This window comes from Marmota marmota, unplaced genomic scaffold (genome assembly GCF_001458135.2).
Source record: "Marmota marmota marmota unplaced genomic scaffold, marMar, whole genome shotgun sequence".
Classification (NCBI taxonomy): Eukaryota; Metazoa; Chordata; class Mammalia; order Rodentia; family Sciuridae; genus Marmota; species Marmota marmota.
In genome coordinates, this window is record NW_025999968.1 from 21,145,827 (window position 1) to 21,164,796 (window position 18,970).

The 18,970-nt window shown below is 38.1% G+C and overlaps 1 protein-coding gene across 3 annotated transcripts in view; it reads right to left on the reverse strand.

Annotated features, from left to right (window-relative positions):
* The window catches only part of Crybg3 (crystallin beta-gamma domain containing 3), a 120,463-nt gene that overhangs the window by 82,303 nt on the left and 19,190 nt on the right, over positions 1-18,970 (reverse strand). For all 3 annotated transcript variants that reach the window (XR_007347691.1, XM_015478299.2, XM_048803484.1), the window contains exons 2-3: positions 12,262-12,328; positions 321-748 (exon numbers count right to left, since the gene is read on the reverse strand). Coding sequence is in view for 2 of the 3 variants with exons in the window: in XM_015478299.2 (XP_015333785.2) it covers positions 321-748; positions 12,262-12,328 (495 nt within the window). In the remaining variant the exon portion in view is untranslated. The remainder of the gene's footprint in view (positions 1-320; positions 749-12,261; positions 12,329-18,970) is intronic.

The window sequence follows — 18,970 nt, forward strand, 5'->3', positions numbered from 1 at the left end:
AAAAAAAAAAAAAAAAAAAAAAAAAAAAAAAAAAAAAAAAAAACAAAAACACTCCCATTCAAAGAAGGCTTAAATTAAAAAAAAATTAAAAAAATCTTCTACTGTGACAATTAATTACCTAAAAGGCACTAGTAGTCTTGCCCCCAAAATAGCTGAAAAGGTGTTAGATTTCCAGGATGGTCCAAAAAAATCTTACTGTCTTTTACATAGCAGTAACGATATTACCAAATACTTTTTCTTCCAATTAATGAGAATTAGAACTTACGTTTAAAAGCTAGGTCCAAAAGCTTGACTTTTTGACTTAATTAAATTCTACTTACTTTGGCAAATCGGTGGTTTCCTGTTCACTGCCCTGAGTTGTATCCAAAGAAAAGGTATCTGAGAGTTCAGCTGAGATGGACTCTTGTTCTTCTGTTGGAACTGCCTGGGGTCCCAGTGTATCACTGAAAATCTCCCTCTCACTTTGGATCCCTTCATGACTGTCACCATGAGTTTGAGAGTCTCTTTCAGTTTTATCATGGCCATCTTTGAAAGAAGACTGCTTAGCTTCACCAAGAGATGATTTTCCTGAGATATTGAACAAGTTACCAAGAAACTGAAAAAAGCTCTCTTTTGGTTGTCTATCAGTTTCCCCTGTTTTGGCATCTGAAGTGGAACCGGCAAGATCATTTGCCTTTTTGGGATCTTCCTGTGTTGGAAGAGTGATCAGCTTCTCAGCATGGTTTATTTTCTCCTCACTTTGATGAGTCTGAAAAAAAAAACATACAGAATAAATAAGAAGCATTATGATTTAAAAAACAACACAGATTAACTGATAAGAAATTTTAGGACAGACTGTGCCAGACACCAGGGAAACTTTGTGAATCAGAACGATGCCTTCTCAGACTTCAGGCAGATTACAATCCACTTAAGCATAGTAAGTGCCAATCGAACAAAGCCATAAAGTAGATATGGAAAAGAGAGAAGTACAGCATACGTGGGGACCCAGAGTAGCATAACCAGTCCACATTTGATGGAGGCAAGGGCAGACGAGGTAACTGTAGGAAGTGTCCCATCTGAAGGGGATCTAAAAAGTGACTAGGTGATGCTAGTGAATTTGAGTGAGTGAGTGGTGTGTGAAAGTTCAGTGAGGCATCAGCTTCTAAGAGGTTCACTGTGAGTGGGGCCATGGTGCAAAAGTGAGAGGTAAGTAGAGAGACAAGTAAAGGGACAGTTCGTGGCAAAGCTTGTGTGTATTTAAACTTGTCATAGCACGTGGTATGTTAGACAAATAACACCTGAGCAAACCTTATCATCTCAGCATTACATTAGTCCATGAAGCTGTCACAATTATGTAAAACTGTTCTTCAAGAATAACAGGAGAGACAGTAAGATGGTGCAATAATTCAGAGAAAAGGCCCACTGTGACCCCTTCACAGTAAAACATAAAGTCCTGATAATGTGTTAATGCAAAACAGGTAGCCCAGGGCATTCTTTGCAGACATTAAACACTTCCAGAGGTTTATTCTGCTTATAATTAAGTTACTGGTAAAGCAAACACACATTAATATGTGTTCTGCACACGGAAAAGTCAAGCTGTTCCAGCAAAGACCACGCTGGCATTCCACCTCACACTCTTCCCGGATTCCAAAAAGCTTTAGGCCATTGTGCCAACTCACCCTGCCTTCCAAACATGCTTGCTCACATACTTGTAAATGGAATGCACATCCGACAGTATCTGTCACCTGTCAGGCTCACGAGTCCTTACAAAAGGAAAGCTCAAGTGTGAGTCAGAAAAAAGATCAGAACACCAAGGTAAAACCACCTTAGGGCACTGTAAGGTTCACATGACAAAGTTTTGCAAGAAGCTGATCTTCAAGAAAGCAAGAACACCATAATTATAATGTCATTTGTTCATTCACCTCGTTCCACATTTGAATCCAAGTTTCCAACCGCTGAAAGAAGCATTCCACTCACCACAAATCACATTTAGCCTACGAAAGGTTGAGAAAGTGTTCAGAACCTATTAACCCAGTGAACTGATTTCAAGTAAACCATATTTTAAGTCTGTGCCCACCTTAGGTGTCAGAGGGTAGTTCTAAGTCAACATGGAGCATTTTTCTGTCAGGACCTTAATGTACTTGTAAGGTTCTACACTGAAAAAAAAAATATCACCAGCCTTGCGGTCTACAAGTCTCAAATTCTACAGTTTCAACTGCAATTTGACCCTACTTGTCTCCTCTTAACCCATTCAACCTTCTGCTCTTGTGAGAGCCCACACTGTAAACAGGCAGCCCCTTCCCCTCAGCTGACAGAAAGGCCCAGAGTGTGGCAGAAGACAGGCTCACCACATTTTAAAAGTGCTCACACAGGAAAGACACTATTTCTTTTGTCCTTTGACTATTCTATTTAATTTGTTTAATTTCCAGCCACAATAGTTCTCCCTAAGTCAAAATGAACTAATGTGGAACATCAATCAAACTGATTAATTCTTTCCTATAACTAATAGCCTGCACAGCCACCTGAAGAAAGTAAACTATGAACTGTTCACTAAAATATCATCAATATTCTTAAAATTATTTAGAGATTCAAAAGTGAAGTCCTGCAAAACTAGAGCAATGTTCTTAAAAAGTAAGAGAACGTGGAGATTAGCTTTAGACATTATTTAAAAACAAACTATTTCTGTCAAAAATAGTATTTGGCTCACTTAATTATTATTTTCACTTGATTATTCCTTTCAAAGCATAATATTCTATTTTCTAAAGGAGGAAGACACATTTTGCTAATGAACACCTTCACATTTAACCTTCTCAGAGTTATGTACAAATTTTTAAAAATCATTTGTTTCTTCTTAGCCTCAATTTTCAGCTTTACTCTTCTAGAATGCCGATAATGTAAGTTTGCCAAAGAGCATTTTTTCATTTGCTAAAATGTCTGAACTGCTTCATTTTCCCTTCACAATCTTAGGAGAAATTTCTAATTAAAATAACCTCAACAAAGTTATTAAATTTAGGGGAAAAAAAGAGAACTGTGCTATTCAACGTAAAAACCTACAATAAAATCTGTATTTGTATAACTAAAATCTTAAGTTTGATCTAAAGCAGCTGTTCTTTGCCCTAAGCCTAGACAGCAATGCAGTTCAGCCTGCCACAGGCCCTTATTAGGTGGGGCCTATGTCCCTCTGCCAACAGGACTGTCTGCCATTGTTCTAACAAGTCAGTAGAATGAAAAGCACTCAGGATTTAAGAAACCACAAACAAAATATAAATTCCAGTTTCTTGTAATGATGTTAATATTCTGCATATAATACATGAATGCTACCATGAAGGCATCTGTATCTTTGGGAAATTTTCCCTTCATATGCAATATGTAATCTTGAAGCAAATTCATCTCTCCGCTCTTTTTGCTACATGCCTTATACAAGGAAATATAGAAAAGCATTAGAAGCACTGATTAATATGTCTTAGCTGTGGCCTTCGGGGAGCTTACAGTCTAACAAGAAATTTAGTCATCACTGCATCACTTTACGGAGTTCAGAAGAAAGACGTAATGAAGGACATAATTAATTTGACTAGAGATAGGGAGAAATCGCATAAAGAAGGTAACATCTGAGCTTACTCCTGAAGGACAAAAAAACATTTTAGACACACAGTATACATACACAGATGTCTGAAGGATGTTTATTATGGCAGCAGTGTGGCCAAAGAAGACAGAGGAGAGAGAATGAGGTTTGACAGGGTGACCAGTGAGGGATAACAGAAAGGGAGAGTGAGGGATAACAGAAAGTCTGGTAGGCAGTCAGAAATACAGCTTAGGAATGCAACTTGGCAACACACTGTGTATAGGGGAGTGGAGACCAATGAAAGGGCTGTAGAGGGAAAGAAAAGAGTAAAAGGCAGATGCAGACACAGACACACACACACACACACAAAGAAAGAAATGAAAAATGCAAAAATAAGGCCAGGTTACTCCCTCCAAAAGAGTGGTGTCCAAAGTAAAGGGGAAAAGAATACTTTCAAATGCACTAGGGAGGAAAGAATGCTTTCACTACTGTCAGATTAAAAAAAAAAAAATAGGGGCTATCTTCCTCACTGATCTTCAGAAACATCAGGTACGCTCTCTTGCCTAGAAATTTTGCCCTTACTCTCTCTGCTTAGAATGTTCTTGCCCCAGATAATTACATGATTTGCACCTCCTTATCTCCTTCAGACCTCATTTAAAGGTCCTACTTAGCAAACCCCTGCATTCCAAAACTGCCCATCTCCTTTCTGTTTTATTTTCCTCCTTGTACTTGCCAAGAGTACACATATACACCTTTGAACATCTGTGTTTGTTTGGTTTCCACCCCCACTAGAAAATAAAATCCACTAAGGTAGACATCTTTTGTCTATGTTATTCACTGCAGTATCTCTAGCACATTGAAACGTGCCTGACAATAAGAGATGCTCAAATACTTTTTGGGATAAAGGAATGAGAACCATGGACAATCCCTATGAATGGAGGAAAAACAGTCATAATGCCTCAGAAATCCATAGGCCCAGTCCTAAACTCAAGGATCTACGAAGTGAGCAGGTTACAAAGAGATCAGAAAGCTCACTAATTAGAAGGGAGCCTTTGGAGAGATTTATAACCAGAAAGAAAAATGACAACATTTAAAGTTCCAAGAATGAAGAAGTGGCTTTTTGTTCCTGTTTTAAAGGAAGGGATACACAGGTTGGAAGGGAAGGGATGATAGATGCCAGAAGAACAGAGAACATGATAGCCAAAGAGACCAACATAGTCTCTAATATCACTAATATGGGAGAGGTTTAGCCTTGGGGAGAAGGAGGGACATTTCCTTTTTCTCCTAAAGTAACAAGCACATGGCTAAACCCTGGGCAATTCTATAAGAGTGGAGACAATGAGGAAGATCCAACAAGTGGCTATGATCTCATGAAAGTGGAAGGGGAAATAAGGCAGACCTCAGAGGCAGAGCTGGCATCTGGACTCACGAAATCAAGACTTGTGAGAATGTTTCTCACAAACTTGGAAGAATATTTCCGAGGAATGCAACCCCAAGTCAGCAATACACTAAAACAGGGTGAGCCAAGGAGCAGTTAGGGGTAGTACAAACTTTAAAGGGTTTATTCATTCAATAAACAATGAGTAAGACACTGTTATAAGTGTTTGGATACAACAGTGAAAAAATACACCCAAGTCCCTGCTTCCATGGAGCCTACACTCTAGTAATGTAATAAACTTTCTGCAGGTCTTATTGGAATTATTTTGTCACCTCCTTGAGCAGTCTATAGCAGGTCACAGATGCTGTACCACCATGGTGACTGGTAGAGTGAGCATGGTCAAGGTATAGGGAGAGTCGACAAGTCTGAGTGAAAGAGAAGGGCTCTTCCTCGACTGCCTCTACCACCTGACTTGGGAATTGTGCACAACAAGGACAACCCTTCGGTTCACCCTGTCCAGTTCCTTGGCACCCTTAATTCTAGTGACTTTTGCTTCCACCTGACCTACTACTCCTCTGGCTAACCCAGTCACTGTCTTTACCATCTTGACCCACCTCTGACCCTCAACTTCAGGCAACCACCAGTGTCCAAACCTTCTCATCTTCCCAGCTCCTATCCCACTGTCCCAGGTATGCCTATCACACCATGTCCCCTGCCTCACCACAGCTTCTGCCCTCTGATTCTTATTCTCTTTCAGCTCTCACAAATATGTGTATCTTCTCTGTCCAGCTATCCAATACTGTCAATAACCTCAAAGCCTCTTTCCCTTGATCTTTGGTCATCTCCACCCAGCAAAAATCCAGTCTTTCTCCTCCACATCCATGAAGGAATCTTACTTTAAAACTCAGTGGGTGAACACACAGCTTTGCAGATGCAGGACACCTACAATTCATGATTTACAGCCTTAGCTAGAAACCAGTCTCAAACCTTCCCCCATTTCTACAGCAGTAATTTCAAAACTTTTCTATATCCCTTAAGTTCCCCACTTCTCTCTCCCTGGTTTAAAACTGTCTATTTCGTAGAGTCACTTCCTCATAGTCCTGAGTGTGCCTCTCCTCTACCTGCATTTTGGCAGCAGCCTCTGGGCTGCTTCCTTCACTAAGCTGTGCATGACACCCTGGTGTCTCCTCAGAAACCTCAGTTGCTCATTTGCTAGTCTAATATACAGAGATAGCCTTCTCTCTTCTCACTACCAACCTCCTCACAAAGGAGGTATTAACCCTCACCACCCTTCCTTTACCTCCAAATCACTTCCTAAATCCCTATTGCCTGGTTTTTCTCCCGGTCATGCTGTGACCACAATCTCTGGGAGACACTGTCCTACTTACTAGTTCTATTTTTTTTTTCCTGTGTTGGCATTATATTATGCATCGAAAGAATGTGAGACGAAATCTCTTCCTGAAAACTATTCTTTCTTTGGCTTCCCTGACATTCAGACTCCAAGGTGTCCCATCTTCCTATCTGAATATTCTCTCAATCTCCTCCAAGATGAACACATTGTAATCATCCCTTTTACACCATATTCCTCCTGTTTCCAGCTTGTGCTCACTTTCTCATGAGATCTCATGGTTCCCACAGATGCAGTGGTCCAGATTACCCCCCGATATGTATTCTCAGTTTGAACTCCTAAGCTATGGACCTGCACATCTCACCATCAAACAGACATTAATCTGCATCTGGATGCTTCACTGGAACCTCAAGGCCAATACATCCTAAACTAAACCTGACCACCCTGTATTTCCATTCTTCCATTTTCTAGAAATTATAAAATCCTCACTTCTTGTTACAGTCAGCCATCAGGACACTATAACCCCCTAACCTAGAATAGTGTTGGCAGTGTCCTAACCAGTTTCCTTGATATCATTCTTGTTGTCCTTCAATCTACTGTCCATTCAAAAGGCAAAGCACTCTTGTACAGGTCAAATACAATATGTTAAAGTTTTTCAGTGGTTGTGCATTGCTGTCAAACTCCCTACCATGGCCTTTGGGTTTTTGATGAATCTAGCCCCTGAAGCATTCTCCAATTTCATCTCTTGCTGCTCATGCTTGGAATGTTCAATGTCAGCATAAGCATTCTCACTCTTTTATTCTGCCTCCCTTCTTTCCTCCCTTCCTTCCTTTCATTGTCTCTTACTGTATTATCTCTTGGAATATTGCTATTCCAATGGCTGAGACCACTTATCCCTTCCTCTCTTTGGAAATTCCTACCACAACTCAAGGTTTTTTTTGGTTTTGTTTTGTTTTCTGGTACCGGGAATGGAACCTAGGGGCACCTAACCACTGAGATATATTCCCAGCCCTTTTTGTATTTTATTTAGAGACAGGGTCTCACTGAGTTGCTTAAGGGCTCGCTAAATTGTTGAGGCTGGCTTTAAATTGGCAATCCTTCTGCCTTAGCCTCACAGGCCACTGGGACTACAGGTGTGAGCCACTGTGCCCTGCCATAACTCAAGGTTTTTAGTGTGAAGACTGTGTATATGTTCTTCCCATGGATATCCCTATCATCCTATGTCTTCTCTGCCACCACAGAGGGAAAGCAAACAACTTCTTATGTTGTTGTCATAAGTAGGACTATTACCTTAGTCATTAAAAGGTACTAAAATTTGGCATTTGTAAACTGAAACAAGCTGCTTTCTAGAGAATTCTAGTTAAGATTCCATTAAGACATCTGGCTGCCTCATATTACTTGGCAAATTTGCCAATTGTTGCCAGTTGTTGAAATTGTACCACTAATAGTTGAAATTCCCTCAATTTTGAAAAAAAAATATTTCAGCATCAAATTATTATTACCACTACCTTGAGTTAAAGTCTAAGTGATACTAAAGTTTTAAATAAAAATCACCACTGACTGTCATAATCGGTTTAGTTGTGGTGAACTGTTTGATTTACTCCATAGTCACTACTGATACAAATTTGCCTTAACAATATATGGATTTTACAGATAATATTAAGATGTAAAGATAAACTGTTTATACTTCTATTATTAAAGTAATTTTGCTTGAAAGGTAACTTTACGTCTTTATCACAGAATACATTATTCAATAGAAAATAAGAACAGACAAAGTAGATAGGCCATAAATTATTTTGCCCTACCTGATTTGGTTATGGCTTAATACAAAAACAACTAAGCTATTTGCAACTTCTACATCATAACACACCGTTGCTAATAATTATTTCTGAGCTGTCATAAATAACTCTACCAATATTAATTAAAAACCTGGAATTTCACTTTTAAAAACTGCAATAGAATGGAATCAAGGTTTTATCAATGGTATTACTTTCACTGTTTTTCATCTCCACATAAGTTTTAACACAGGAATACATATCTCCAGATAAATGCCCTTAACCATAGTTATCCCCAAGCAGTCATCATTATATGAATCAGAACCAAAAGAAAAGTTGGGGCGGGGGGTGGAAATTGCTGATCTAAATAAAAAACGTCAGTTCTAATCTAAATAAAAAATCAGGGCTGGGGTTGTGGCTCAGCAGTAGAGTGCTCGTCTAGCACATGTGAGGCCCAGGGTTCAATTCTCAGCAACACATAAAAATAAATAAAATAAATAGTGTGCGACTACAACTAAAAAATATATTTTAAAAAAATCAGTTAGATAGTGGCAAGAGGTAAGGACAGGAAAGATGAGTTGTTCGTGCGCATTGATACAATGAGAAAGAAAACAAAATGAGAGAATCACTCCCAGGTGCCAAGTTTGGGAAATATAATAGTACCTTTTACTAGGACCAAATATACAAAAATAGAAGGAAGTTAGAACAAAATAAGTTAAAACAAATCTTTTACCTGGTGATATCTCAAAGGAAAGGCTCAAAGAATTGGCTTTCTCACTCTGAATGTCAGGAATACATGTTGAGATGGAGACAGAGATGTGGGCTTTGTCCTACATAACCTAAGATGTAGTCAGAAATCAAATCAAGCTGGGCAGGAGTATAAAGCAAGAAGAGAAAGAAGGAAGAAGCTATGACATGAAGGGAAAGCCATTCCTTCCTATTGTGGTAAAAGGACTTATTCAGTAAAAACAAATGAGCCAGAAAGATCAATGTTTTTGATCCTCTGAGAGGTTTTTGGAGTCGCCTCTACTATTCCAGATTCCATACCTGGAACCTGTGGAGACAAAGTTTCTCAAATTAAAAAAAAAAAAAAAAAATCAATAAATTAGAAGATCCTTCCCAGTTTCCTTATGTAAGGTATTCACTTATACCAGAGTGAAGGATCATTCCAGGTCTATAACACGCTGAAATGCTGCAAATCAAACCAAATAATTTAAAATACATTTGACATCCAAGAACTTTGACCAGCACCACTTTTGGTCACTTGGACAGTATAGCAATGCACACTGCAATCTCCATTTTAAGTACCTTGATGGCACTCTATAAAAGCAATCAAGAGATAAGGATTTTGATTTCTGGACAAAGTTCAATATATTCTTGTATGCCTTCGTTCCAAAATGTTTCTTTCTAATAGCTGATTTCTACACTGTTCACCCAGAATAAATCACCACCATTCTCAAACAAAGATATATTTCCAAGTTTTGGCCAGATGTTTTATTCCAAGAACTATTTTTCCTGAGTTATGGTTAAAGTTAGGGTTAGGGTAAAGGCACCATTTCACTGATATGGGACACAGGTACAGGCTGCTGGGAACTTAGCCTTGGAAGGAACAAAGGGATACCCATTCCTCTCAAATAGGCAGAAGGGAACAGGGCTTAACAACATGCCTTCCCCCATTTAAATAAAAGTGATGTGAATGCATCAAGAGGCTAAGGCTACAAGATAATGGTAAAATGAGAACTAAATATCCGAAAGTTTCTCCAGGTAGATACAAAACGTGATTAATATAAAAGAAAAACATTCCAGTAGATGAACAGATTCAAGTATTAGATAACAATGTTATCAAAACAGCATAAGCTGTGCAGCATGTAAGTGGTATTTTAAAAATCATAGTGTCCAAAGATAATTATAAAATTATCTTGTATTATATTATAAAACTGCAATTAATTTTTGTAGCTCAAACTTGTCCCCTAGCCAACAATTTCTGACATCTTGAGTCAGCATCTTAAAGGCCAAACACTCATAATAAGATATATATAAGAATATATTCATCATATATAAATGTTATTTATGACTCAGACTTGGGAAGAAAAATGCACATTTTTTTCCTTCTTATCACAGAAGGCATTATCAAATCCAGGCTAACAAGATGGAAGCACACAGTGAAAAATGCCAAACTACAGTGGAGTGCTGTTTCAGGAACTATTCATTAGAAAGAAAACAAAAGGCATGTTTTATGCCACTTGGTAAATGAAAAATCTTCAACTGAAAATGTTCCAAACGGCAAGAGACTAAATGTTATTGCAAACAGTTTTTAACCTGTTTTGCTCCCCCTAAGGCCTGAGGCTGAGTGCTGGCATCTGTGTGATTAGGTTGAAGAAATTTTACTGGTAGTTTTCAGAAGAATGAGAAAAACAAAAGGTTACACGGGCCAAAATGCTACCCCAGAGAATGCCATGTGCTCTTTTTATTATGAGCTAATCCAGGTTCCCATGTACAAGTAACCTTAAAGGCTTCAAGTCATCAGTAAAACAGCCTATGACTGTGAATGGTATTTACTTAGGGACCTAGATCCCAGAATGAAATGATCCTGGACACTCAAACTAAGATATTAAGAGCGTAACAAAAAGATTGTATGGACTAAGATATTAACAAAAATAGGAAAAGGCTGTTAGCATAGACGTCCAGCATTATTTTTGCCACCATAAATATTTACTAAATCCACAAAGCTGGAACTTCCTGGAGCAAATCTCTGAAGGTGGAAAACAGAACTACTGGGAATAAAAGAGTTTTAAGACTGAAGACTTTTTTTCTTTTTTTTTTTCCTTAAAGGAAAATTGTAGCTGAAAGAACAGGACCACAGAAAGAGCCTGAGTAGGGAAACAGGAAAAGACCAAGAGAAGAGGAGAGAGCAAAGAAAGCAGGAAGGTTTAGTGTAGGTCAAGAATTCAGAGGCCATGAGGAATTAAGATGAACAGGCAGGAGTTGGTATCCAAAGAAAATTCCAAGTTTGAGATCTCAGAAGCACAGCCTTTCTGTGAAACAACATGGGTGAAGTTTCATATTTAAGTACTAGAAGTGAAAATCTTGCGTAGGGCAACTTCATGGCATATAACAACTATAAAGCTTGTCCAATGGTAAAGTGACAGAATGGCTAACTGTTGGCTGCAGAAGAGAAGTAGGGGAAAGGTATTATAGAACCCAAGAACAGGATTTAGTAGCCAAACTCACAAAGGAGTGAAGAAATGGAAGCAGGGTGATCCAGGATTTTTTTCTCTTTCAATAAATATTTAATTTTCCACTGGCATGAAGAAGGCAGGAGGAATAAAGAATGCAAACATGATCCTTGCCATATTCAATGTCCTTGGATTTTATATAGGTTTCAAAAATGTTAAAAAGTATCCATATTAGTACTTAAAAAATTCACATGACTGTTTAACCAAGCTAATTTGCCCTGGAATCCTTAGAAAGTGCAAACTGTCCCTCTGACTGACTGTTACAAATCATGTAAAAAGAAAGCAACTGGGACCAAAAGCCAAGATTGTAGAAGAGCATATCTGGCCAAAGAACACAAACATCCGGTTCCTAGAAAATCACTTATGAAAAGAAAGACTGAAACATTTATTAATTTTCAACCACTTACCAATAACTGGGTAGGTAGGTATAAGGCTTATATGTTTTTTGTGCTTGTCCTATATAAGCAAAGAAGACCAATTTATATGTAAGCCTACCAAACTCATGCATCACAGAGCGATGGCATGTGGGGACATGTAATTAATTTCTACTTCCCCCAAACTGATTAATAGTTGTCTACAGCATTTCAGAAATGCAACCTACATCTAAGAACTTTCTAGGGAAAACAGACCGTGGAGATCATGTAATATGATATACAGATTAGAAGAGTAAGGCACAAAAAAATTAAGTTTCTCTGTTGAAGGCCATGCAGCTGATTAGTGGCAAAACTGAGACCATCACTCTCTAAACTGCCTTCTCAGGGTTCTTCTTTCTGTCCCAAAGCTGCCCCATCTCATGATGCTAATGTTCAACAGAGCTGGATTGAATTTCCACATAAAGTAATAATATGAGTCTCTTTTTGAAAAGTACAATAAGATACAGAATCTAAAAGAAAAAATGTGCAGTAATTTAAAATATGCGCTTGGGATTAACATTAACAATATATCATTGTGATTAAATTGATAACATTAATTTAAAACTATACCTTTACTGCGTCTGATGAAAGTACATTTTCCTTTTTCTGACTTGTGCTCATGGGCTCATTTTCAGCACTGAAAAATAAAAAAAAAAAAAAGTTGCTTTTGAAATTAAAAGAGAATAATTCGACTCATACATTTTCTATATTTATGCCAAAAATTGAATGTTACTTTATCTGCAGTGCTCAAAGTATTCATACACAAAATATTTGAGGAATATGCTTATTTGAGGCCGGGCACAGTGGTGCATACCTGTAACCCCAGCAGCTCAGGAAGCTGATAGAGGAGGATCTCAAATTGAAAGCCAGCCTCAGCAACGGCAAGGTGCTAAGCAACTCTGTGAGACCCTGTCTCTAAATCTCTAAATAAAATACAAAAGAGGGCTGGAGATGTGGCTCAGTGGTTGAGTGCCCCTGAATTCAATACCAATACCAAAATATATATATATATATGTATGTATATATATGTATATATATATATGTATATATATATATGTGTATGTATATATATGTATGTATATGTATGTATATATGTATATATATGTATATATATGCTTATTTGAATATCAACACTTGAAAAAACATACAAATATGTCCATCCAGGTTTCAGTAACTTTTGTGAGTCCAGTATGCTTCATATCTTCTGATTTTGGTAATCAAGATCACAGTAATGATGTACCAGAACAACATAGGTCTATTATAACAAGGGAAAGTGCTAGCACATGAAGATTTATTTATCTTCAGGTTCTCCACAGTTAGATCCCTTTTTAATGTCTGTGCTGAGAGATATTTCTATTCAGCAAATCATTATACACATAGAGGTTCAGCTAGCAAACTCTGGGAATACTCAAAACTGGATGCAGGTTGATCTTGCCCCAAATGTATCCCAGATGGCAACTCTGGAATCCAATTTTCTGGATAGTCACTTCTAATTATTATTTGTCTTCACAGATGCCAAAAGGAATGACATAAGAAACTACTCTGCCTATCAGGCACCTATACATTTGAGACCTAAATATTCTTATCTCTGTGTTTATACATTATCTTGTTTTCATACTTTCCTAATCCTAGACAAAACCAGTAGCTCCACTCTATTATCATGACTATCTACCATAAGCCAAAGTCTACACTTGGTTTTTAGCACATAAAAACATGTAGGTTTGGCACTTTGTAAAACTCAGTCTAGTTGGGGACACTGATGTAGAAATTTCAATAATACAATTTATAAAAATTAAAACTGCTGAAATCACAAAGTGCTGTGAAGCACAGAGGAAACAATCCATTCTGCCTGGCCCAAAAGTGCCCCAGAGGAAGTACAAAAACAGAGGATCTAGAGAATATGGCATTTTCAGGAACCCATGTTTGTTTTTAATATAAGACAAAAACATAGAACGTGTGTCAGGCAGAGGTCCTATAAGAGATAAGAAGGAGACCAAAGGTTAATGGATGCTTTACTATGAAAAACTGGCTCAACCCGTTGCAGAACATGATCTTTGTCCTACAGGCATGCAGTAGGGAAACTTCAGGGCTCTGAGGCAGGTACAAGAATAAGCAGGAAGGTGCCTGCCTGCCGACAAATCTTGGGGTCATGGTCACTGGCAACAGAGCAACAGCTCAGACCACATAAAGGTCAGTCCCAAAGCAAATGGAGTAGAAAGAGAAGATGCAATGTCTGATGCTTAGATTTTCTAGCCTAAAATCCAGTGATTGTGTACAGTATCCAAGGAACAAATGGTGGCAGTCAAAAGACAGAAATGTAAGAAATGTCACAAATACCTGGAAAATATACTAGATTAAAAATTCATTAAGTCTCAGATTCTTTGCAGGAATACATAGACCTAGCTCTAATATCTTTTAAATGTAAATAGGAAACACAAGCCTGTACAAAAGACAAATATGTAAGTTGTATGTTAAATACACAGAAGATTCTATAGGGAAAATCAGGGCACAGATGTACAAATTAATAATGAACAATATAGAAATTTAACCTGTATACATATACATATGTATTAAAAATATGTATATGTATAATACATATACATTTGTATTAAAAATATGTATATGTATAATATATATATTATACATATGTCTCAGTGGTTGCTATTTTAAAAATTAACATCTATTTTCTGTTGCCACAAGGTTAATTACAATCCAGTTGTTATTTTGTTGTTGTTTTAATTTATTTATTCATTCTAATTTGTTATACATAATAGCAGAATGCATTTCAATTCATAGTACACATACAGAGCACAAATTTTCATGTCTCTGGTTGTACACAAAGTGGAGTCACACCATTTGTGTCTTCATACAGGTACTTTGGGTGATGATGTCCGTCTCATTCCACCATCTTTCCTACCCTCCAGCTCCCTCCCTTCCCTTTGCCTTATATAAAGTTCCTCCATTCCTCCCATGCCCCCGCCCCAAACCCCATTATGGATCAGCTTCCATATATCAGAGAAAATATTTGGCCTTTGGTTTTTGGGGTTTGGCTTACTTCACTTAGCATGATATTCTCCAATTCTATCCATTTACCTGCAAATGCCATGATTTCATTCTCTTTTATTCCTGAGTAACATTCCATTGTGTATATATACCACAGTTTCTTTATCCATTCATCTACTGAAGGGTATCTAGGTTGGTTCCACAATTTAGCTATTGTGAATTGTGCTTCTATAAATATTGATGTGGCTGAGTCACTTATTATGCTGTTTTTAAGTCCTTTGAGTATAGACCAAGGAGTACAATAGCTGGGTCAAATGGTGACTCCATTCCTAGTTTTCCAAGGAATCTCCATACTGCTTTCCACAATGGCTGCACCAATTTGCAGTTCTACCAGCAATGTATGAGTGTTCTTTTTTCCCCACATCCCTGCCAACACTTATTGTTGTTTATAGCTGCCATTCTAACTGAAATGAGATGAAATCTTAGAGTAGTTTTGATTTGCATTTATCTAATTGCTAGAGATGTTGAATATTTTTTCATATATTTGTTGTTGATTGTATATCATCTTCTAAGAAGTGTCTGTTCAGTTCCTTGGCTCATTTATTGATTGAGATATTTGGGTGTTTTCTTTGGGGGGGGTGTTGTTTTTTGAGTTCTTCCTATATCCTAGAGATTAGTGCTCTGATATGTGTGTGGTAAAAATTTGCTCCCATTCTGTAGGCCCTCTATTCACCTCACTATTGTTTCTTTTGCTGAGAAGAAGCTTTTCAGTTTGAATCCATCCCACTCATTGATCCTTGATTTTTATTTCTTGTGCTATAGGAGTCTTGTTAAGGAAATCGGGGCCTAATCCCACATGATGAAGATTTGGGCCTTCTTTTTCTTCTATTACGTGCAGGGTCTCTGGTCTAATTCCTAGGTCCTTGCTCCACTTTGAGTTTTGTACATGGTGAGAGATAGGGGCTTAATTACATTTTGCTGCATATGGATTTCCAGTTCTCCCAGCACCATTTGTTGAAGAGGCTATGTTTTCTTCAATATATTTTTGGCACCTTTGTCTAGTATGAGACAAAAAGAGGAATCCAACTGTATTTAGGTGGGTTTGTCTCTGTGTCTTCTATTCTGTACCATTGGTCTACAAGTCTAATCTGTTGGTGATACTTTCTATTGAGTTTTTAATTTGATTTATTGTTTCCTTCATTTCAAGGATATCTGTTTTTTTTTTTTCAGAACTCTATCTTCCTATTGAAGTAATCTTTTGCTTCTTGTATTTGCTTATGTAGCTCTTTATCAAAATGATCTTTTGCTATCTGTATTTGCTCTATTATATCATTCTTTAATTCACAGAACATTTTAATTATGTATATCCTGAACTCCTTATTCATCATTTCTTCTGTTGTGCTGGCCATGGATTCTAATATGTAGTATCTTGCTTTGTTTGGGGCACTTTCTTCCTTTGTTTTTTCATGTTCATGTATCTTCCCTTCTAAACTGCGGAACTGAGGTGTTACAGTTTTTAGTGTTCCTGCAGGGTTCCAGTACCTCTCCTTTAAGGAGCAGAATAATATTAACAGATCCTAATACAAACAATATGCAGCCTTAAACCAAATAGTTGCTATTAAGATGTTTACGGTTTTGTCACAATATACAGAAATGTTGAGTTCAATTATTATCTACAATATAAACTGTAGATAATAAAAACATAGGTTTGCAAAAGGGTCTACAGTTTCTGTTGGTGGACAAAGAGAGAACCAGGGGTGAGGTGTAGGAAGAGGTGTTAAGGAGGTAAGGGGTGAGGATATAGAGTTATTAGATCTTAGGACACTTGAGAGAGGAATCTAAATAAGTTGGCTAGTAGCAGAAGATAAGAGAGAAAGTGATTTTGGGGAGACAAGTAAGTGGGAAGACAATAGAGAGAGTACAAAAAACAAACATAAAAATTAAGAAAAATAAAAAATGTAAAAATTGGAGATACATGAATATATAACACAACCTACTATTCAGACATTGCAGTCTTCAGTAGCCTAATTCATGAAAAGTACTTGGTTTCACAAATGTTGGGGATGTGAGGGCAGGAAAAGAGAGAGAGGGAAAAAAGAAGAAAAAAAAAAAAGAAAAAAATCTCCAAGGAAAATATAAGGATTGGTTTTGTTACAGTTCAATATCTTTCCTGCTTCCCTTCTCATCCAATAGGTGGGGTTGTCTGTTGTTAGCTGGTATCTCTACCCTCGGGATGGTGAAGGTTATTAGAGTGGGAGGATTGGTCTTGGGGTGGAGCTCCTGGAGGTGGGGTATAGCACTTGCTGGTCCCCAATGGGAGACTACACCTCAAGGATCTCCTTTGAGGCCTGCTTGTGTGATGTGGGCGGCTAGTCTTGTCTCCTTATATCACCTATAGACCTCACAATTCTTGGTCTCTAATTTAGTCTCTAAACTGGATCTCACTCGCCCCCTCCCTTTCTACTTCCCAATCAGGAACCTCTCTCCCCAGAAGTCATGTGGGCTGCATTCTGGGGGCTGAGCAACTGCCACAAAGCTGTTCTGTACTGAGCAGTTCAGGGGAAGGTTTTGTGAGCTATGGGCTGTGCCGGGTTAGTGGCTGTGGGGGAGAGGGGGGAGTAGGGGACTATAGGCACTTAAAGGAAAGCAAGGAACTGGGAGATGGGTGAGTGAGAAATGAAAGACAGTGACCAGGCAGAGATACAAATAAAGAGTTTGTCAGAGCTGACAAATAAAGGTACATCTCTCCATAGACAGAGAGAGGCAAAACAGGCTTGGGTTCGGGACTTTCACAGGGCAGATTCAAGGATTAGAGCCAGGCAGGTCCTCATGCAGCAGTTAAGGATGGGGTTGGTATGAGCGAGTGTTGAGCCTTTCTCAGAAACAACCTTGGGCAGGAAAGTAAAATTTTTTCTTAAAATGGTGACTGTCACTTAAGATGGCTGTCCAGATGCTAAGCAAGGACCATACAGGTACCTTGATATTGCTTCTAGGCCACAGCAGGTGTCCCAAGCTGGGAGGTGCCCCAACTAAAGATGGTGACCAAGGTGTCATAAGATGGAAGCAGCTGCTTTCAGAGATGGGGTGTCGTGTCCGGCCCGGTTGGGCCATGTGTAGTGTTGAGCGGTATGTCAGAGATACAGCTCTGTGGCATACAGTGTTGTGGCTGGCGGCTGTCTCCAGTCCCTGCCCTGTGTCCCCAGGTGCTGGTTACCATGTGTAGGGGACTATGACAGTGGTTGCAGTATCTCAAGATGGAGGGGACCAGGGGATCCCCATGTTACTAGATGGGAGTCCACACAGAAACAGTGTGGTCCTGCTTGTGGGTAGCCAGGTGCTCCACTCAGATGCTGATGCTGGTGGTCCTGCTTGGGATCAGCTGTCAAGGTCCTCTAATAACTCCCAGAGAAACAACATTCCCACTACTAGAATCCCAGGTCATGGAGCAATACAGAATGCAGCCTTCCTGTAGCCTGCCATCTTGGATCCCGGTTGTCATTTTTTAATAACACATAAGTTGATACTAGTATAAATTCAAATCAAAGACAACTACCAACTGTCAAAATAAATGTAATAAGAGAATGTTACAAAGATTTGGTATATCATTTACAATAACACTGATTACATTTTTTAATATCTTTTTAAATTTTTTTAGTTATAGATGGACACAATATCTTCATTTTGTTCATTTATTTTTATGTGGTACTGAGGATCAAACACAGTGTTTCATGTGTGCGAGGCAAGTGCTCTGCCACTGAGCTACAACCCCAGCCCTGACCTTAGCATTTTTATAAGTGAATTCTGTAACATTTCAAATGACTTACCTAAAAACTATCTAAACATATAAGCACTTAATTTTAATCTCCTAGTTCTTGCTTCATGATTCCTGGAATTCTACTTATTTAGAGTGTTTACAGAACTTTCAGTAAATATACTGTCTTAATGAGACTAAATCAAACTGGTAAATTTCTCTTCCAAAACAAAAGCTCTGCAGAAAATGCAGCTGAGTTCATGGGATTAAGGCAAAACTTTTTTTCAAGTATCTACAATTAGTTCTATGTACACACTATGAATACACCCAAAAATGCCAAAAAAACCTAACAGTAAATCAGCACACAAGTATGGTGCAAACACGAAATGATTTAATGCTCAAATCATGACAAAAAATATTTCTGGATACTACTTGTAAGTTTATGAAACTTATTTGCTATATAATTCCCATGATTTTTATTGCTAAATGAAAATTTTAAAATGTATTGAGTTTTAAAGCAAACAA